The sequence below is a fragment of the Crinia signifera genome, chromosome 1 (assembly GCF_055691185.1).
Source record: "Crinia signifera chromosome 1, ASM5569118v1, whole genome shotgun sequence".
NCBI classification, from domain to species: Eukaryota; Metazoa; Chordata; class Amphibia; order Anura; family Myobatrachidae; genus Crinia; species Crinia signifera.
The window spans coordinates 123,503,547-123,526,578 of record NC_139217.1 but is presented as its reverse complement, the minus strand read 5'-3'; the positions used below and the strand labels follow the sequence as shown (position 1 = coordinate 123,526,578).

Sequence of the window (23,032 nt, the reverse complement as noted above, 5' to 3'; positions counted from 1 at the left end):
GGGAGTGTGGCACAGGCTTAGAAGTGGCCCTTCCATGCACAATAAGACTCTCCACTAGCCTCCAAACTTTCAAGCGTTCCCTGAAAACTCACCTCTTCAGGCAAGCCTCTCATATTTAAATGCTATGCTATTACTGGTGCCTGTCCTTGTTTTTCCCTCCTATATCCCTATAGATTGTAACCTTGCAGCAGGGCCCTCCTACCTCCAAGTCTGTCTGTTGTTACCCAGTTTGTTTTATCACTATTGTAAAGCGCAATGGAATCTGCTGCACTATGTAAGAAAATGTAAATAAATACATTTGTTATTCAACACTATAAGGCACATTGCTACATTGGTATTTTGATTGCTGACAGTATTGTAAAGGTGCCCACAAACGGTGCGATGGTCGGATGCCTTTTGAACTTTTTAGTTTATATGCAGTTTACATCACACTGGCTTTCTTTTGGCTTGTGATGCAAAGCGCACTGCCACACATCGCAAGTCAAATAAGTATGTGCATGCAGTACTTTTGAACTAGATACAGTGTGATCTATTAAAAAAATCACATGCTGTTTTAGCGAATTGCATGCCGCATGCGATATGAACTAGATGTGATCTAGTACAAAACATACCGTGTGGGCACCTTAAGTGCCTAATGTGGCCAACCAATTATCTGATCAGGTAAGCATGTTTGCAGATTTATCATGCTCGAACATTGCTGATTGGTTGTAGCCACACACATGTATGCCCTGCATTACATTGCTGTTAAGTTGCAACAGAATTAAACTGTGGTTGTGGAACAGCGCAGCAGCCCAATTAAATAAGTGAGTGTCAACTGCATGGTATTCTCATGATTAGGGGGCAATGGAGTGAATGTGGATATGCTGAGTGGGGCTTTAATATTCTATTGTAATTAACATGACTTCTTAATCAAGCTTGCTCCTCACAATTAGAGAATACAAACCAACCCATGCAAAAACCTGTGTTTTAACAACATGAAAGAGGGGGATTGCTGGAGAGAAAATGACGGCAGTGCAATTTGCCCATAATGTGACATAGATTATCTCTTACGCCGGTTTTACCATATAGAGTAATACCCCTTTTCCACTGCCCAAATAATCTTCGTTATTGCTAGGTCGTGCCGCAGTTAGAAAGTGTTTGCGATCAAAAACCTTGCATTGACTGGTCTGACAATACAACCCAGGAGATGTGCAGGGTCTGCCCCTCCCCTCTAGAATGTAAACTCGCACAAACAGGGTCCTCTTCCCTCATGTGCCCCACCTTCTTTACCGAACCCATCTCCATACTTCAATTGCATCTGATTCCTCAGTTTTACGACACCCCAAACCTTATTTCAGAATTGTATGCTGACGCAGAGGTTTATATAACCTGTACTTGTCCTATATGGTCTTCAATTGTAAGTCACAGTTTACTGATGAACTCTGTAACTAAGCACTGCAGATCCCTTGTGTCGCCATAATAAATGATAAGAACCTGGCACATCTGACCAGCTCAAAACCGCCTAGTGTGTATGGCTGGCTGATAAACGATGAGCACTGATGCGCGCTCCCGCATCACCGCCGGCCACTGCCATTCTCTTTGACAGGATAAAAAAAAAAAAAAAAAAAAACTTTCCATAATTGCCTACTATCTACTTCTGTCCCCTAGGTGGAAGGCTTTCCATAGCAAGACGCTGTGGAAAGCCAGTCACCCTGCAGCTCATCTTCTGGTAATACCAGAAGATGAGCGGCATCGAGGATCTGGCAGCGTGCATCAGCGGTCATCACCGGGCCATATCAGCTCAAATTGTAAGAGTGAGCTGCTTTCAGCACAAAAGCCGCCCATGGTGTATGGCCCGGTGATGAGTGGTGAGCGCCAATGCGTGCTCCCGCATCATCATCTACCGCCGCACATCTGCTGGTATTACCAGATGAGAGGTGGGGTGGATAGCTTTCCATAGCGTCCTGCACTGCATCATTGCTCTGCATACACACTGGGCATACATTGCGTTTTCAGCATCATCACTCTGCATACACGCTAGGGCAAAAAATACCCAGTGTGTATGCACCTAAAAGGTCTACAACTTCTCTATGATGTTAAAATATTGCATAGTCCAAACAAACAAACAAACAAAAAAAAAAAACACAATACCAAAACAATCTGAATAGTAGAAATGAGAACTGCTGGGATATCATTTTAGATTTCCAAAGAAAAATAATACAGTATATAAATTACAGAAGAAACAAAACAGACATATTTGGAATGATTTAAATTTTATTTCACCATTTAAAAAAACAAAAAATAAAATAACCATATCCATAGGGTCATCAACCATATGTAGGGTCATTTTCTAAGCGATCTAGTCAGATCGCTTAGAAAACGGGCTGAAATTGCCCTCTGTGTAAGCCTCAAAACAGTAGGACCAGATAGTAGTTTGGCTGCATATGGCAGGCCCACATTTCACAGACCAGGTCATTGAGGTGTCAGGCCAATAAAACACTATGCACTGCTGACCAGCTGGCAGACTGAATTGGCCTTACAACTTCCAGGTCAGTCATTAGCACCCAAATTAAATGCAATTAGATTACGATATTTCAGAATGATCTTTTGCAAGATCAGAAATATAACAATATAAAACCAGTTTGGTCTGCGGCTCATGTGCCAGTGGTGATAAGAAATTAATACAATCCAGATTTATAGAAATATATACAACTCAAAGCACTAGGCCTTATGAACCATGCCTTAAAATATCGGTATATAAAAACACTGTACAATAATGTTAAAACTGCTGCAATTTTAAAGTGCAAAAAAACAAACCTCTGCTATGTGGGACATAATGATTCTAAGGAGCCTGGGTTGCAGGTTTATTCCTACTGGCAAAGAGGCTAGTTCATATATATATGTATACAGGTGTTTGAATACAAAACACCCATAATCCTGGTCTGCAGATGGCTGGTTTCCAGTTACAAACACCTAAGTAAGGTGCTTACATGCATGTGGCTGAAATCCTACCTCACCCTGTGAATTGTACATACATCGTAAAATTTCTACTGCCACACTAGGTGAGGCACGGTGTGGCTTTTAATGAAACAATAATTAATATGTATTATGTAGAAAAATAAAATTAAACATATCACCAAGAGGAAACTGTCTTTCTGAACAAGATGAAAGTGCCGGAAAAAAAATGTTGAAGTCTTTCTATTGCCTGAAAAGTCGCACTTGACAGTTGCAATCAGCTGTGCTTGACGTGTTCCGCTGAACTGCAGGATCTCTCTGACATTAAGGCCCGATGTGACATTGGCATCTGCAATTAGATTTGTGGCAGAATTCCACAAATATGTTTCTCTTGCAGAAGCAGTATGTACAAGTCAGACTCTACTCTTCATTCTGGGATCGAATTTATGAATTATTAAGAGCATTTTGTGGTCCGCACACTGGAGACTTTAGCTGTGCCTGAGAATAGGTTACTTTGTCTTCTTTCCTTCCTTTGCCTTTACTTTCCCTCTGTAGCTGTTATATTGAGAATCTGTGTTGAAGAGTTTATCCCACCATGTGAATGTTGACGCATAGTTACCCACAAAGTTCATGTGATGGAAATCGTGGAAACGTACACCAGCATAGAACGGGATGAGGTGAAGTGGGTTCAGAGGAATGTCATAACCACTACAAGAGAAACATTACATTAGACTGTGCAAAGGTCCAGCATGTTTCTAAGTCATGTATCTAGTCATGTTATCAGGTGGATACCATAGGCCATGGTGACATACAGATAATATGATATATCTTTAACTTCATACATTTTTTCAATGTTCTGATAATAGATCAATCCCAGCAGGATAATTATAGACTTGGGGGTTTGAGCGTGTGCCCTGTTATTTCCATGCAAAGCGTTATTGGGGACATTTGATTACCCTTTTAATGTAGATAAGTACATAATTCTAGCTTAAGTCATGTAAATTAAAAGTTTAAAAGCAATTTTGCCAGAACGACACATCCCAAAATGCCCTGCAACAGTTTTAGGATGGCCAAAAAGCACAACTGTATTAAGGCCAAAGGTTCCCATCACTGAATTATGCTGTAATATTACTTAACACACCATCTCAGGGGGAGACTTGCTTTGCACACAGTCACTACGGAGGGACTTTTTGAACTCCTTGTGTGGAAAATGTTTGAATAAAATTCTTAATACAAAGTGAGGGAGTGTACCCAATGATGTAAATAAAGATGAATTAATTGCAGATATTTGGTATTGCATGAAGCACACATGACTTACCTGTGAACATCTATTGTTTCCATAAGTCTAACCAAAACCCATGCCCACAGGAGAATGACGTGATTACAGAAAACCATTATTCCAATGAAAAACCCAGCTCCCAAAATCAGGGTCTCCAGAGGGTGAGCATACTCAGCCTGCATCCCAAACGGAGACTGGAAAACACAGAATGAACATTAATAAGAATTAATGCATGCAATTAATCAACAAATCAGAACGGTCTTAACAAATTGTATAATGTATTTTTTGCTCGGTGCCCACTGGATCTATTCAATTGTTACTCCCGTTGAGCACGCATGCTCCATATAAGTGCCCAATAGTACCAGGTTTAGCAGTGCAATGTGGCTTAACCCATTTAAAAATCCTAAGTGCCCAAAAGAGAGTTTTCAAACATTTCTTCCTCACATCTTTGAAAACTGCAGGCTGAAATGTATCACCCAACTGCATCTGCGCTTGAATAGAGAAACAATTGAATTGCTCTATTTGGTGCAAACTAGTGGCAGCTGGTGCAAACAATTGATTTCCCCCCAGAGCATTAATAAAAAAATTATTAACATTGTACATTTATGTGTGGGGTGATCCCGTATCTGGAAATCTGTTATACAACAAATTTCAAATAGATAGGAATCCCATTTCCTGTAATGTATTTGCTGGTGCAAGTGTGACTGTATTCTGCCATTATGGTTCCACAACTTGCAGATTTTCTTCATAATCCCATAGGGCTGTGAACCAAAATGTGAAACTCTAGCACTAAAAGTGACAGAGTTGTGTGCAGTTAGCAGCATTTACACACAATGGCAACTCGCACCCTTCATGGGGAATAGGATTCCCCCCCAACAGAGTGAAAGAAACAACATAATGGGATGCAGTCAAAAACCCAACAACCATTCACCGACGGTCAAAATCCCGACATATAGAATGGTGAAAAAGTCGACATGATTTTTTTCACTGTTTTTGGACCTGACAGGCGGTATTTCATGCCCTACCATCCACTAGGGCGTGATGGGAGAATAAAATAGTGTACCGAGGGCAGCGAGGCACCGTGCCCGAAGCATTGCGAGCGATGCGAGGGGCTGCGGTTGACTTCCAACTGTGTCCATTTCGACTGTGTCGACATTCGGGTAAAAAAAACAATGAAAAAGACCCTGTTGACCGAAAGTGATGTCGACTTTTTCACCTGTCTACATTCTTTATGTCGGTATTTTGACCATGTCGGGATTTTAAATGTCGGTATTTTGACCATGTCAGTATTTTGACCGTCAGTCAATAGCTGTCGGTATTTTGACAGTCGGTATTTTTATTTCATACCGAATCCAACATATTACTGCAGCCAGAAAGCAACATGGTGAGTGACTGAGTTGACTCAAATAACAGAAATGATTAGGGAAATCTTAAAGTCCGAGCACAGTTGATAAATCATTCACATATACAACACTATTTTATTATTATTCAATCTGTAGTTACATTTTCATGACAGGGGAGACGTTTCTCTTCTTACTGTACCACAGAAATATTCTGCCTCACATTTGCTGTGTATAGGATCACTCTAGTTTCCTCTTACAAGGAGAATTAGGTTTACATATTTTAAAGCATTGGACAACTGTCTTATTATTTATATATGCACCGAAGATAAAGTTTATGAAGCAGCAGCTGACTGTAGTTCTGCCCATGGGAATTTAAAAATGTTTAACAATATTAGATGCAAAATGCTATTGCCCTTTCAAATCCCAAAGCCAGAACTAATGACAATTGGCCAATTTAACAGCCTAGCTCAGTGGTTCCCAAACCGTTTCAAATCACAGCACCCTAGAGTATCAGATTTTTAGTCACAGCACCCCATGGCCAAAAGTTTATTATGGAGAATTTTCTTCTGTGTGTCCATATCTTTAATGACCGGAAGCCACAAGTATTGGTTTTGCCTATTACATTGACCATAAATAGTTTGATCTAGTCCATGGCCACTGTGCCACAGCATCCAGTTTGGGAACCACTGCCATAGTCTTCAAACTTTTTCTTGGCTCCAACCCCCCGGCTATGTCTTTCTTTTCGGCCAAAATATTATAATTTCAATCACATTGTCTCTTTTGGCTATATAGTGTCCTTGAGTCTCCGAAACACTGCCATCTGCTGGCAGAGAGTGAAACTACATCTCTTTCTCACACACACACACACACACACACATATATACACACACATATAATAAAAATAAGTGTAGTTACCACAAACTCATGATGCACTTTGTGGATATACTTGTAAATCCTCTTGTGGTGCAGAATGCGGTGCAGGAAGTAATGCCAGGCATCTTCAATTACGGCACAACCAAAACATTGGGCGCATAGCATATACCTAAGAGAGAAGCCCAATACAATAACACTGGTGTAAATAATGTCATAATTCCTCACTTCTGTAACTCAATGACCATGACTGCTAAAAGTTCAAACCTCACATTACACACAATAATATGATGAATTGATCTAAAACATTATCTCGAGTAAACAGGAGGTACAGTTTGCATCTGAAAAAAGCATTTGCAATGCAGGGCACTACTCATTACTATTCAACATAGCCAAGACAACCCAGTGGCGGCACGAACCATGGTGACATCCAGTGCAGGTGAAAGACTCCATGCGCACGCCGCCACAAGAGGGTGTGGCTTTGTGGAAAGGAGGCATGGTCTTGCAACGTGGTCCAGTGTCCCAAGGGTCCCGGAGATGCGGGGCTTCTCCCAGAGACTGTATGATTGCAGTGACAACTTCTACACTATGACAATAGTGAAGTATTGTTATGGTGCAGCATCCAGCTCCGGCCACTGAAAAGAAGCTGGCATTTTTGGATTCATGGGGAGGCGGTCTACACCCCTGTAGTGATGCCACTGGGACAACCTATGTGAATACTACTAGCTAAATCGTAAATCACATTTAATTCCTGTCTGTAGACTTGATGTACGATGCTGTAAGAAGCCATCATGGCTCCTGCACTATCACCTGCTGACTGATCGGCTTTCCGTAGCATTCTGCTATGGAAATCCGTTCACAGCGGCTAGAAAAAAAAAAAAAAAACACAACTGTGTACGCACCATTATCTACAGTCTAAAATCATAAAATATGTAGAACAGGCCTGGCCAAGCTATGAGGGGCAGATGTATAAAGCATGGTGAAGTGATAAAGTGAATAAGGAGCTGGTGTTACAGGCTGGGTTTGAATGATGACAGTTAGGGGCTGACTGGCTGCTGTGTTATCACCTTCAAACTTTATTACTTCTCCAGCCCTAATACATCCGCACCTATATATGGGAAGTTCATTTATTTTAATGACTCTAGATGCATTCTCATTGACGGATCTATCGTTAAATGAGTTATATTTCAGAACAGATGTTGCTATGGGAAACCGATCAAATATTATTATCTTCTAATAGGTGCTAAATAAGAAGTAGATTCTGATTGGTTGTCCACAGCTACAGCCCATGTGAAATAGATTCCCACGGTACTAAAGTTCCACCAGATAGAGGAGTGACACTATAACTTCGCTGCTTATGGCAGAGTGATGTAGCGTGATCGATAATTGCTGCATGCCACGAGCAGATGCATCGCACCCTGGTACCAATGAAGTGAATCAGAGAATGATGTATACATATAGAAGTATGAATTTATTAGGGAGATATATAGCAGAAAACATGGTTAATATAAAAAAGGTCAACAGGTAACGTTGTATAGGGTCGACATGACAATGATCGACAAGTTTATTTGTGTTTTTTTGTTGTTAATTTGTAGTTCACGTGGCCTACGATTGGGAATACTAACATTGCCCGAAGTGGGTACATGTTTCCGCAAATTTAGCTCACAGAGGGGGAGATGCACTTACATTCGATGTGATAATTAATTTTTTTTGTAATATTTTTGCATGTTCTCCGCAGCGTTATAGTCTTCATATCCGCCGTATGCTCTTCTGTGCGTGCTTCCGCCCTGTATTTGCGGTAAGGCACTGTGTGTGCGATGTCAGGCAGCCGTCTTCTGCGCATGTGCCCACTGTTTAATTTTCATGGTCATGTGTACATTGCTTGTCCTGAAGCCAGACCAGTGGGGCTCGCCTGTCCGTCACTGGCAGGCTCTGGTGCGCACATATTGTAAGCCACAAGCGGCATCCACTATGCACCGGTGATTGGGTTAAGTGCACCTCCCGGCATAAAGAAAAACCCTTATGGTTCCTTTAACATTTATCTCAGCTAGCTTATTCCCTGTGCTCTAACGCCCGCTCAATAGTAAAGCAGGCTGTTTAACTTCGCCACCTCAAGCTTGCGAAGTTGAACAGCCTACTTTACGTCGGTGCGGGTGTTAGAGCATAGGGAATAGCAGGGAAGGCAATGCAGTCCAATGGGGAGCCGGCACTGTGACGAAACAGGAAGTGCAGTGATCGCGCTCCGAAAAAAAAAAAGAAGAATATAGCATATGCGAAGGAGATAACTGCGTAGAAAAGGACCCTGGACCTCGGCGGTAAGCAATAGAGAATCCCGCCCCTAGGATGAAACATCCTATATGACACCAAAAAAACTTGTCGACCATTTTGTGTTGACTATTTCCATGGTAACCTTTGGTGAATGTTAATGTTATATACTGCTATGGATACAGAAATGACAACTTATGAATGTGATATGCGGGGGTTACTCACCACCGAGGCATGTTCTCCCAGTCATACGGAATGTTAAAAAATTCTGTGAAGTAGTATGTGCCACAGATCAACGGAAGCTGGATGCAGAAGTGATTAAATAGGAGCATTTTGAAGCACCTCCACTGCCCTTCCCAGGTCTCTGGTCTATCCTGGAATAAAGAAATATACAATAATGACATTTGGTGTTACCAGTAAACAAGGTCACTGTATTACCACAGCTGCATTATATTTCACCAAGCCTCTTCCATGTGCTATTTCCTTACAGTTCACAGACTTCAAGTAACAATTTTTGATTGCCAGCCCATTTCATTTATATTTCTTGGGTAACAATATTTCATTCTGCTATGGATCTTGTCATAGGGGGTTATTCAGACCTGATCGCTTCTCTGCTAATTAGAGGTTGGATAACCACCACCCTGCCAGAGTAAAATCTCAATGTGTGTAACGTTGCGAGTAACTAGTGAAGATATCGCAGATTGTCAACAGCTGCAATTCCATTGTAACTAGTGAAGATATCGCAGATTGTCAACAGCTGCAATTCCATTCGGAACTCACTCGCCGCCGAATGATTCTTCCAGTGTGCGCAGTCTATACGTTACCCAGAACCTACTTTGCCAGTGTGATAGGCCAATCAGGACTGAAGCTAAAGTTACACACCCTCCCTGAAAATTGCCTGGGCACCTCTTCCTTTTCCCTGACACTCCTAGAAAATGGCCGGGTTACCACCCCAAAAGGTCAGCATCCTGTCAATCAACTCGCTATTAAAAAATATGCTGGGATATTTCGCTGGACGGTCTCGTGCATGCGTGCTAAGATCCGCACACAAGTGCATTCGATTGATAATTGATCGGCTGTTAATCAGCAGCCCAGCGATTAGGTCTGAATAACCCCCATAGTTACCTTACTGTTAATGAAGTGTTTACTTAGTTCATGAATAGAGTACAGTTTGAAAAATAAAAGTACCGCCCCATTTTCTATCTGCACTCTTGCTTTATATAAAACCCCTACTAGTACTGCTACTGATAGACCCTATAAAGTAACTTATGATGTTATAATAAATATATTCTCTAAATGACAAATGACAAGCAACCGTGGACTAATTAGTGCTTTCAACAGGTTTTCAAGTCCATTTGAAATGATTACAGCAGAAAGAGATAATGGTTGATCCTATTAACCCCGAAGGGTGCGGATGATTCGCAAGTTGCGGATCATCATGACACCGAGTGCACTTTACTGCGGGATGAATTCGCTGAAAAGTTCTCGCACCTCCATAGGGCTGCGAGCAATTTTCTGCGAATTCAGCCCTGCAAAGGGTGCGAGTTAGGGTTCATTTTAACGCTGAAAACGGCACCTGAACGGCAACTCACACCCTTTGAGGTTAATAGGATTAACCCCATAGATAGATAGTTAGAGTTTGATCCATGCTTCTAGGAAAATAGGTAAACCTTCCTAAGTACCGTCTCTACACATGGCCACCATGCTCTGGGCTTGCACAGTATATTATACAAGACTACTCTGAAAATTAAAGAGCGCACACATTTCCAATATAAGATGTGGATAGAGAGACGTACCTGCTGGATTTTATACCGCTGCATGAAAGGTAGGAACTGAAATAGAAAACCAGGGAGACAGAACAGGAAGTAGATGAGCTCATGGACAATGAGGGATCCCCATGTTGCAATCTGGAATTTTGTGTAGTTGTCCAGCATGTAAGTCCAGGCATATTTAAAGGGCCCTTGAAGAGGATTTTCTGGCAGTAGGGAGTCAATGTACTCAACAGCAAGGTAAGCCGAGCTGAGGATGCTGTCGTTGGAAGCCATGTGTGTCTGCTACTGGGTGAAGGAATGATGGAAGATGGGGTATTCAGGTAACCTACAGCATATAGGGAAAACATGTAAGAAGCAAGACAAGAAACATCTGTAATATAATCCGTTACATTTCCACATCCCACTGCAGGAGAATAAGATATGTGAGCAAACCAATAGTAAATAACACCTGACTTGTATACTACACGGTTATGGTATAAAACAGTGGTGTCAAAGTCATGGCCCTCCAGCTGTTGTGGAACTACACGTCTCAGCATGCCCTGCCACAGTTTTAGCAATCCATCATATAAAATCTGAGGCAGGGCATGCTGGGATGTGTAGTTCCACAACAGCTGGAGGGCCATGGGATTGACACCACTGGTATAAAAAGGTCAACCCCAAATGGTCTCCATAGACAAAGTTGCCATGGAAATGGCCAACAAATTAAATAGGATGAGTGTATACTTTATACTTTATCACATGGACCCCAAATTAGCCTACTGCTTCACTCACCATGTGCTCGGGACACTTTACCGATCCCAGTTAAAGTCCATGTGGATGGCAAAGTACAAAAAAAAAGTACTTTTTGTGTGTCAACTATTGTCAGATTAACCATTTGACTATGTCCACCTATCGAACGGATACCCCTGTACACATACATACTGTATCAGCCACTCACATTTCCCCACCTGCTGATACTACTCTAAAAGGTGCCCATACACTAGGCGATTCATATGCGATTAGGGATGGCCATCATCAATTTGAATCATCGATGGTTTATGGCCGATGTCAAATACTTTTGCCACCGATGGGGGAGAATGAGATGGTTTCCCTACATCGATGGCACAGCAAAACCAATGTTTTACTGTTTTTTTTTTTTTCAAAGTGCCGGGACACAGAGCATAGCCCCCGCCCCCCGCAAAGCCCCGCCCATGAGTTTGGATTGGCCCACAGGCCAATCACTCAAACATAAGAGACCCATCGATATATAAAACTATCGATGATCACCCATGGTTTTACAATATCGATGGCCAGTTGCACTGTTGCCATCGATGGCAAAGGCATCAATGGCTATTCCTACATGTGATTTGGGCTCTTTTCAAGTGATTGAAGAGCCCAGATTGCATGCAGAAGGTCAGAAGCAATGCGAGGTCCTGTATTCATTGCACCGGAGCCTACGAGTCACACCGGCTGCAGAACGCATCTGAGCAGGGGAGGAATCACACAGGTGTATGTCCAGCTTTATACTCTACCTCCATATGGGTTATGTATTCCCCTTACCTCTGAAGAGTATAGAGCTCACAATACATCGGAACACAATCAGGCTTGAACACACAATTTCTACGACTCGTGCGATTCTTGTGCACATTGTTAGATATTATGGTGCGATGCACGGTCCCACAGGTCGCTTATCTGATAATACATCTGCACATATGATCAGTCGGGATGGCTTGCAGTCTTAAGCAGATTGTACGCGTTTCATAGCACATACGATGGCTCGATCGATCATACAACCTGCATCGTATGCAGCAGTGGCGTAAGTTCGTTCCAGTTGCCCGGAGGCAAGATATATATTGGTGCCCCCCCTCCCACACACACACAATCCTATATAACCTTATATAAAATATATATTTCTGTTCAGAAATATAGATAGATAGATAGATAGATAACATATATTTTTCAGAACTCAGCCACAGAAGCAATATTGTTGGCTTTAAAATGACTAATTTAAACTTCCAGGGGGGGAGAGGTGCCCCCTTGGGAGCAGGAGCCCGGCGGCAGATGACTCCATTGCCTCCCAGAGTTCTGCCTCTGGTATGCAGGTCATTCTATTATATGGCCAGCTAAAGCTCTTCTGGCAAGTTACCTTCTGTGTTACTTATGTTATCACTATCCTGATTCCCTAGAACAGTGGTTTCAAACCCATGGCCCTGCAGCTGTTGTGGAACTACACGTCCCAGCATTCCCTGCCACAGATTTTATATAATGGATTTGGTAAAACTGTGGCAGGGCATGCTGGGACGTGTAGTTCTACAACAGCTGAAGGGCCATGAGTTTAACACCACTGCCCTAGAACGTACAATGCTGTATAATAGGTAATTAATTTACAAATCATAATAACGGAACTAGTGTGTATGTATGTATATATATATATATATATATATATATATATATATATATATATATATATAAGCAGGCTATTCCTGAGCTCACCTGTCCAGGTGCTGGTGCTGCAGCCGGCTGTCACTTGCGCTGTCTCAGTGTATATAGTACACACCGTGACCCTCCCCCAGTTTATATGATGCAGCGCTGCACCGTCCTCCTGTACAGCAGCAGCAGCCCCGGTACACAGAGCAGGCAGTGCATCCTCTATCACGCACACACCGAGCGATCACTGTCGCTGGCTGTGATTGGCCGGCCACGCCACGCACTACCTGTGTCACTGGAGCGGCTTCGGCTGCGGTTGGTTGCGCGCATGGAGTGAGCCTAGGACGACTGTCACTAGCAGCCAATCCGCGGCAGCTGCCTGATGCATGGCCCATGCTGTCACCACGCCCACAGTCAGACGCTACGTTCGCTACATGATATAGGAAGGACGCTGAGGGGGCGTGGTCTGCTGTCAGTGCGGTTGCCACAGTGACGGCTCATAGCTACAAATCGCAGGCGCGGGAAATATCACACGTGACGTCAGGTGCTCGGCAGTCATCGCACGGCATGACCTGTGTATGAGGCTCTCAGAGGTGACGCAGCACCGCACGATATCTGCTTGTATAACAACATTACTCACGTATCGTTGTGTTCCTGTGCTTCCACTCCCAGACAGCCAAAGTGACAGCTGGCAGCAGGAGCAGCCGCAATGTTTTACAGAAGTGTCACATTTCCTGCACAGCGCACTTTGGTAGATGGATATTGGATAATTACATTATAGAGAACTTTTACAGTTCTAAAGAAATATATTTGGTGCCGGTAAAAGCTTTTATATAGTTGAATTTCCCATTGTTAAAGAACCAATAAAAAAGTACAGAGGTTTTTTATTTAAAGTGAACAAATGTATGTATGCTGCTTTTTTTTAGTAATTTTAGCCACATCAAAAAAAAAAAATCGAACTCGCACGTGCAATGTTAAAAACACGTTCCAGCCATACAGCACTTTTATAATTTTCTCTTTCATGCACTAGTAGACACTGGATGGTGATTACTCTGGGATATACAGGTGGTCAGTGGAAGCTTAAAAAAAAAAGTGTGGTGCTCCACCCCCCTCTATACCCATCAGCCCTCAGATTTAGAAATGTGCCTTGGGAGCCGGATACTGCTGGACTGAGCTTCAGTCTCCCATATCATTTATTTCTAATTTATTTTTTAACTTGTAGTCACCTCAGAAAGATCCTTCCCCACTTACTATAGAAGTGGGGTACGGGTCTATCTAAACCTGCTTGTACAGTGAAGGGCATTTGAGGGCTTTGCAAAAGCACCTGCCATGCTCCCCACTGCTGGCTGCAACCTGAGGTCTCCAGAGGATCCTTTCCAAGGAGATAAGCAGCCGGTGCATTGTGCATAACCCCCATTTTCCACCACTGCTGCCGGCCCTATTCTGCTGCTTGACATGCAGCCGTTTGTTTATGGTGTTCCGCTGACATGTGGCCAGCTGCACACCTGCGTTTATCGCTAGCGGGCTGTTGCTCATTTAGGAGTGCTGGGGAGACTTATACAGCAGTGCTGGTGTTCATGTATATGACCTTTCCCTTAAGAATTGGAGCGGCCTGACACAAAGCTCAGTAAACTGACGCAATTCCAACACATTGATTGGTAGGGCAGCTTCCTGAGGGGTCAAACGACCCTGAAAACTGTTGTGCAGAGTCAGAGCTTCCCACCCATGCTGACTGGCATCTGTCGTCAGAAGTACCCACTGTCTGGACCTGAACTGATGATCCTCTAACACATTTGCTTCCTTTAGCCACCACAAAAGAGATTCATGCTTTTGCTAATAATCTGATGAGGTGGTGCATATGAAGATGCGACCCTGTCCATATGGGCAGAAGATCTAGTCGGAAAGTTCTGGAGAGGAACATTCTGAACTGTAAGGCCTCAAAAGTCATCACCATCTTCCCGAAGATGGAGAGATGAATTAACACCCATCTGGGTTGCAGGACTTCATGGACTAGATTACATGGGTCTTCAAACTGTGGCCCTCCAGATGTTTTGGAACTACATGTCCCAGCATGCCCTGACAGTTTTGGCATGCTCTTATAGGAAAAAATGACGCAATGCATGTTGGAACATGTAGTTTCACAACATCTGGAGGGCCACAGTTTGAAGACCCATGGACTAGAACATGAAAGGCATATGCCTTGTCCACAGGAAAAAAAAACACATTTTGAAGTACTGCCTATGATCATTCCAAGGAACCGAATCCGTTGTGCATGAACCAACTGTGACTTGGTGACATTAATCATCACTCAGTGTTAAATTTAAGTCTGTCAAGTTACCAGAATGTGATGAAACAAACATTCTTTGGAAGAAGCTTTGAGGAGCAAATTTTCTAGAGAAGGAATGATGTTAACTCCTTCCATAGAAATGACATCACCACCACCATCACCTTGGTGAACACCCTCAGAGCTGTTGAAAGGGTAATGCCTGAAATTGGTAATTAGACGCTCCCATATTAAGCCGAAGAGATTACTGATGAGGATTCCAGATTGGAATGTGAAGGGAAGCGTCCTTGATATCAAGAGACACAAGGAACTCTCCTTCCTCCATTCCTGCAATCACTGATCGCAGAGATTCCATCTTGAACCTGAAGACACAGAGATAGGGAAATAGGGTCTTCAGTTTCAAAATTGGTCTGACCAATCCATCTGTTTCCACGTTTCATGCCTTTTTTTCCTTTCAGACACTGCACCATAAGATTTCTTAGGGTGCCGGACGGGGTCCCGACAGGCATTAGACCGTCTGCTATTTTCCCTCGTGGGGGTCCATGACCCCCATAGAGGGAGAATAGAATAGGTGGCTCGCGTAGCGAGCCACCGTGCCCGCGGCGTGGCGAGCCTGCCAGGGGCTTAGTTGCGCTCCCCATTCTGTCTGGGTCCGGCCAGTCGGGATCCCGACGTCGGGCTAATGACTGTCGGACCCCTGTACCACACCACATTTCTTATACAGGCGCGGTTGCATACGTAGTATAGGCATGTCACATATAATTTTAAACAGCATAAGCTGCTTGTGCATCAGTGGGTCACATACTAGTGGGTCACTCAACAAACAGCATGACATGACTAGAAGCGATGTTTAACATCAAGGAGTCTAGATGTGAGTGGACACCTGTATAGGCTGTTATAAAGCCTCTGTGGCCTGAGTTGTCACTACTCAACAGGTTGCAAATAGGCCTCTGTGAGCTAAATACTTACTGATGCATAACCCCTACAATGCCTGTGACTTGCCTAGCACTAATGTATGTGATGCGTCCTCAGCTATGAGCGCCTTACAGGACATCCCACATGTCCAACACTCCCCGCTACTTCCTCCATATGTTGTGGAGGAAAACCATTTGGGAAATGCTGAACAGATTTCCTCCTGCTGCTGCAGCACTCTAGGAGTGATGTTGTGGTCTGCGACTCCCAAAATCCTGCCTGGGGACAATATATTAATAAAAAAAAAAGAAACATAGTGACACATGGGGTGAGGGTACTCAACCAGGGCCAATTGACACTGAATAGGAGATATATATTGCTTCCTCCTGTTTGGTTTGAGTCCCTTGAGTGCCACTTCTTTCCGGTTCCCGGACACCCCCGTTATTGATAGGTACCTCATTGGTACCCGTGACACGGCACCGTGGGCAAATATCTCTTGCAAATATATATATATATCATCATCCCAGTGCAGCCAAACGTGGACTGCCCTTCTCTCAAATGCTGAGGGTAAGACGCATTTGCAGTGACGAACAGACCACCATACAACAAATGGATGAGATGATGGTTAGATTTGAACAGAGAGGCTACGATTCCGCGACACTCAAATCAGCAAGGGACAGAGCACTATCAATCCCAAGAAAGGATACTTTGTGTAGCTCTGGTACCAAGAGAAAGACCACTAATTCCATCCCTTTCATCAGTACATATTCTACATCCAGTACAGCAACAGTAGGTGCATTAAAAAAGTTTTGGCCAATAGCCAAACACGATCCTGATCTGCCTGCCCTCTCCGATAAGAACATCATGCCCTGCTATAGGAGAGGTGTGAACATCCGTGACAAAATTGTAAAAACAGATGTCACTGACTTTGGCAAAATGCCCAAACATCATTTCTTGTCAAGAAAACCTGGAAACTACAGGTGTACGGGGTGCGTCACCTATGGATATCTGGAACCGGGCGACTCCTTTGCCCATCCACATACAGGTCAACGGATCAAAATAAGGCATGTGCTCACTTGCTCCAGTCGCTACATTATTTACACCATCAGATGTCCATGTGGATTGCTATATGTGGGCAAAACCACCAGAACTTTTAAAGAACGGATGGCAGCCCATCGCTCAGCGATTAAAGCAGCACTGGAGGGAGCACCATCAGACCAGCCGGTAGCACGGCGCTTCAGGGACCTGAAGCACCCGCTTCCGACACTCAAGTACAAAATGATTGATCAGATTGCCAACAACATTCGAGGAGGGGACAGAGATAAAAAACTTCTACAGTTGGAGGCGAAGTGGATATTTAGATTAAATACCATCCATCCCGCAGGATTGAATGAATATTTATCTCTCGGCTGTTTTCTCTGAACACTAACTACTCCCCTCTTGTTGCAGGACTACACATCATGTCCCATTTTTTTATATATTTTTTGATGCATTCCATCCTTATTGAGATATACTTTTTGAATTTTTTCGATATTTCTTTCGATGTTTTGTCGATTATTTTTGACATTGTTTGTATTATATACATGCCTCGCTTCTCTCTTTTCCCCTGTACCTTTTTGTTTATACTATGTGTCTCTCACCTTGGTGGGAGTGCTCATTTTCTGACACTGCGGCAGGTTGCGTTGTTTAATCTTCTACTTTATTTTCTTTCCTTAGCGTCAATGCGTTGTTATGGCAACGGACCAGTTGGACGGAGCGGGCGACTATCGGTGACGTCATGCATCCAGCGCCAGGGGCCGGGCCGTGCATCGCAACAGACGCAGTCACGGGTGATCTCTCTCCTTTATAAGTAAGTGTGGACTCACGTCCTCTTTGTCTTTGATAACGATATTAAATTATCGAAACGTCAGCACTACTGCTAGTGTGTTCTGCAGTTTTTTGACACTTGTGAAAAGTCCTCTGAGTGCCGCCCCAGTACTTCGGTACATTGCCTTGTGGAAGGCACCGAGGCCCTTGGATTACAAGGAGGAGTGCCGGACCCCCCAAAATCTCTGTTATATATATATATATATATATATATATATATATATATATATATATATATATATATATATATATATATATATACACTGCTCAAAAAGATAAAGGGAACACTGATATAACACATCCTAGATCTGAATGAATGAAATATTCTTATGAAATACTTTGTTCTTTACATTGCTGAATTGAAAAATTATCAATGGAAATCAAATTTATTAACCAATGGAGGTCTGGATTTGGAGTCACACTCAAAATTAAAGTGGAAAAACACACTACAGGCTGATCCAACTTTGATGTAATGTCCTTAAAACAAAAATGAGGCTCAGTAGTGTGTGTGCCTCCACGTGCCTGTATGACCTCCCTACAACACATGGGCGTGCTTCTGATGAGGTGGCGGATGGTCTCCTGAGGGATTTCCTCCCAGACCTGGACTAAAGCATCTGCCAACTCCTGGACAGTCTGTGGTGCAACATGGCATTGGTGGATGGAGTGAGACATGATGTCCCAGATGTGCTCAATTGGATTCAGGTCTGGGGAACGGGCAGGCCATTCCATAGCATCAATGCCTTCATCTTGCAGGAACTGCTGACACTCCAGCCACATGAGGTCTAGCATTGTCTTGCATTAGGAGGAAATCAGGGCCAACCGCACCAGCATATGGTCTCACAAGGGGTCTAAGGATCTCATCTCGGTACCTAATGGCAGTCAGGCTACCTCTGGTGAGCACATGGAGGGCTGTGCGGCCCCCCAAAGAAATGCCACCCCACACCATTATTGACCCACTGCCAAACCGGTCATGCTGGAGGATGTTGCAGGCAGCAGAACGTTCTCTTTGGTGTCTCCAGACTCTTAAGTGCTCAGTGTGAACCTGCTTTCATCTGTGAAGAGCACAGGGCACCAGTGGTGAATTTGCCAATCTTGGTGTTCTCTGGCAAATGCCAAATGTCCTGCATGGTGTTGGGCTGTAAGCACAACCCCCACCTGTGGACGTTGGGCCCTCATACCACCCTCATGGAGTCTGTTTCTGACCGTTTGAGTAGACACATGCACATTTGTGGCCTGCTGGAGGTCATTTTGCAGGGCTCTGGCAGTGCTCCTCCTGTTCCTCCTTGCACAAAGGCAGAGGTAGCGATCCTGCAGGTGGGTTGTTGCCCTCCTACGGCCTCCTCCACATCTCCTGATGTACTGGACTGTCTCCTAGTAGCGCCTCCATGCTCTGGACACTACGCTGACAGACACAGCATACCTTTTTGCCACAGCTCGCATTGATGTGCCATCCTGGATGAGCTGCACTAACTGAGCCACTTGTGTGGGTTGTAGACTCCGTCTCATGCTACCACTACAGTGAAAGCACCACCAGCTTTCAAAAGTGATCAAAACATCAGCCAGAAAGCATAGGACCTGAGAAGTGGTCTGTGGTCACCACCTGCAGAACTCCTCCTTTATTGGGGGTGTTTTGCTAATTGCCTATAATTTCTACCTGTTGTCTATTCCAGTGGTTCTCAAACTGTGGGTCCTGACCCCAAAGTGGGTCCGACCTTCTCAGCATGGGGTCACGACTCCATGTTGCTGATCAACAGGCTGATGACTTTTCTAATCTACACCAAAATCCCTGGTCAGACCCTGGTCTTTGAACACGGGAGTTTCCAGGGTTGGACCCTGCTTCATACCCCATTTACACAGCACTTTAACCTGGATCGGACCTGGGTCTGCACCATTTACACTGAACCTGGGTCAGCCCTGCTTTTCCCTATGAATGACATTAAATATGTAAATTTTAGGAATGATAAACTGCCAGCCAACCTTCCCTCAATGTGATTTAAATAAAAATTAAAAGACATGAAAAGTTAGCATTGAAAAATGTTGGTTGGTTTATTTTTCAAAAAGTTATATTCAGTGCTCAAGCAAGCATAGCGGTATAGAAGTGCAGCATCTCCCATGTGCTCCCCCCAGCCCCCTTCCCCTGCAGCAGCAGACCGAATCTCCCATGTGCTCCCCTGGGATATGGTCAGTTGGTCGACCTAAAGATGGTGGACAGTCATTAGGTTGACACCACTATGTCGACATACTGCACGGTCCTCAGGGACATCTGTGTCCGGGTAAAAAAATAAGTGAAAAACCCCATGTTGACTTTTTGACTGTCGACCTAGACCAGTGGTCTCCAACCTTTTTTGGGTCGGGAGCTACTCGCGACAAAATAAACCGCCCGAAGAGCTACTAAAGTAAAAAAAAATTAAAAATCTGCATAATATCCCAAAAAATGCCCTTTACACATAATGCCACAAACTGTAATGCCCCAGACACATTATGCCACACAATGCAATGCCCCAAAACATACCTCCCAACACTGGAGGCAGAGGAGAAGTCATCAAATTAGAAGGTTCAGCTACTACCGTGGAACTCCTGCGAGGCTACATCCCCCATTTTTTCCGCTATGGGGGCATAGTCAGCTCTCTAAGAGCTGTAGCCACATGGGGTGCGGCCATGGAAAATGGGGGTGTGATACACATATGCCCTCAATAGTGCAGTGCCAGATACACATGACCACAATAGTGCAGTCCGTGAAACCCATTATAAATATGCCCCGCACCGTGATGCTCCATTATACAAATGCCCCACACCGTGATGCTCCATTATGCATATGCCACACACACACGATGCCCATTATACAAATGCCCCACACCGTGATGCACCATTATACATATGCCCCACACCGTGATGCACCATTATACATATGCCACACCGTGATACTCCATTATACATATGCCACACACCGTGATGCTCCATTATACATATGCCCCACACCGTGATGCTCCATTATAAATATGCCACACACCGTGATGCTCCATTATGCATATGCCACACCGTGATGCTCCATTATACATATGCCACACACACACGAAGCCCATTCTACAAATGCCCCACACCGTGATGCACCATTATACATATGCCCCACACCGTGATGCACCATTATACATATGCCACACACCTTGATGCTCATTAAACTTGTGCCACACAAATGATGCCCATTACACATATTGCACACAATGTCCCACAGTAAGGCTAATAAAAAAATGTAAATTACCTGGGGTTCATTTTTGTTGCCAGGGGTTAATGCTCATTGATAAGGGGGTCACTGCTTGCCCCCTCCACTATGCCCGTCTTCAAATGGGCATAGTGGGCAGTTTCACTACAATAAATAAATTAGTCATTGCTGCTGCTGCCGCGTTCGGAGCTCAGCTCAGCTCCATCATCTGGCTGGCTTATGGAGCCCCCCACACCATGCTAGAAGTCATATTTGCAGATCTGACAGTGAACACAGCGCTGCAGCGTTACCCGGAAGTGCCGGGAGCGCTTAGCGCGGTGCTCCCTGTCAGACGCTAGAGGTCAAATATGACTTCTAGCGCCTGCTGTCTCCTCTGGTCCCGACTCCCCGTACAAGGACTACAGCGGGGGGGGGGGGGGGGGAAGCTGACGGCGGCTGTAGCGGGGCAAGGTGGCGCGAGGTGGCGGCTATAGCGCCGCAAGCCTGCGGCAACAGCGGGCAGGCGGGCGGGCGGACCGGGCAGGCAGCAGTGGTCGAGCCACCCGTTTCGCTCAGGCGAGCTACCGGTAGCTCGCGAGCGACGGGTTGGCGACCACTGACCTAGACCATGTCGACCTAATGACCTGTTGACCTTGTCCCATGTCGACCTAGACCCCTGTCAACCTTGCAGTATGTCGACCTAATGACTGTAGACAATCTTTAGGTCGACCATACAATCCATATCCCTCCCCCAGCCCCCCCCCCCCCCCCCGCAAAAAAAGAACATAAATTAATTTTGTATGTAGGGTATATATCCCTTTAAAAAAATGGAGTCACTGGAGTGGGAGGCACATCATGCACCCTCCTCCTTTAAGCTCTTGGTCACTGCCTGACAGCGCTGATTCCTAGTGCCAGATATGGTTGTGGCAGGTCCAGGTAGCAGCCTGTGCACACTTTCCACACTTGCTGCTGTCTTTCGCTGCTGCAATGCACTGTAGAACGCATGGCACTGACTTACGGAAAGGCTTCCCGTGCTTCTGGTATCCTTTCAGCACTACTCGGATGTCCCAACCTGGGTTGGGACCATTTACACCGCCTACGACCCAGGTCCAACCAGTGTTCAACCCTGGTCAGGACCTGGGTAGGAGTCCAGTGTCAATGGACCTGGGTTGGTCCCTTTTACACCAACACTGACCTGGGTCCGACCTGGGTTTTTTCTTGGTGTAAAAGGGGTATTAGTGATTCAAAGAGTCTGAAAACTTTGTTGAATTGTCTGTTATTTTAGACTCCTCCCATCATTTTGTGCCTCCACAATGCTGCCATGTATGTGCTGTCTGCTGACTACACATGTGATGTGATGTGATGACCTTCTGCAGTTACTTGCTGGGGTCCTATAATTATTTTTATTGTCTGATGGGGTCCCAGAGCAAAATAGTTTGAGGACCCCTGGTCTATTCCATTTTCACAACAACATACAAAATATATTGTCAATCAGTGTTGCTTCCTAAGCGGACAATTAGATTTCACAGAAGTGCGATTGACTTGGAGTTACATTGTGTTGTTTAAGTGTTCCCTTTATTTTTTTGAGCAGTGTATATACTGTGTGTATATATATGTGTGTGTGTGTGTATGTATGTATGTATGTATGTATGTATGTATGTATGTATGTGTATATATATATATATATATATATATATTGTAATTTATTATTTGGAAGAATACAAGAGGACACTCAGCGGACTGATGAAAAAATAATGCACTGTACAATAAAGCATCACATGCATCTCAGCAGCATTTCATCAGGTCATGTAGTATGATGCAAAAATAGCAAATATGCTTGGCAGCACCCGGGAGCTTCCAATAAACAGATAAATGCAGGTAAGTGCAGTTCAAAGTTTCAAA

General features: G+C 44.2%; 1 protein-coding gene across 1 annotated transcript; it reads right to left on the bottom strand.

Annotated features, from left to right (window-relative positions):
- Window positions 1-2,235: 2,235 nt before the first annotated feature.
- MSMO1 (methylsterol monooxygenase 1) lies at window positions 2,236-13,175 on the bottom strand. The gene is made up of 6 exons (XM_083172908.1): window positions 12,936-13,175; window positions 10,488-10,788; window positions 8,917-9,065; window positions 6,472-6,598; window positions 4,253-4,407; window positions 2,236-3,642 (listed from the first exon to the last, which is right to left on the bottom strand). Exons 2-6 carry the CDS (start codon window positions 10,734-10,736, stop codon window positions 3,444-3,446), a joined length of 879 nt encoding a protein of 292 aa, XP_083029034.1. The 5' UTR covers window positions 10,737-10,788; window positions 12,936-13,175; the 3' UTR covers window positions 2,236-3,443.
- Between the last annotated feature and the right edge of the window lie 9,857 nt (window positions 13,176-23,032).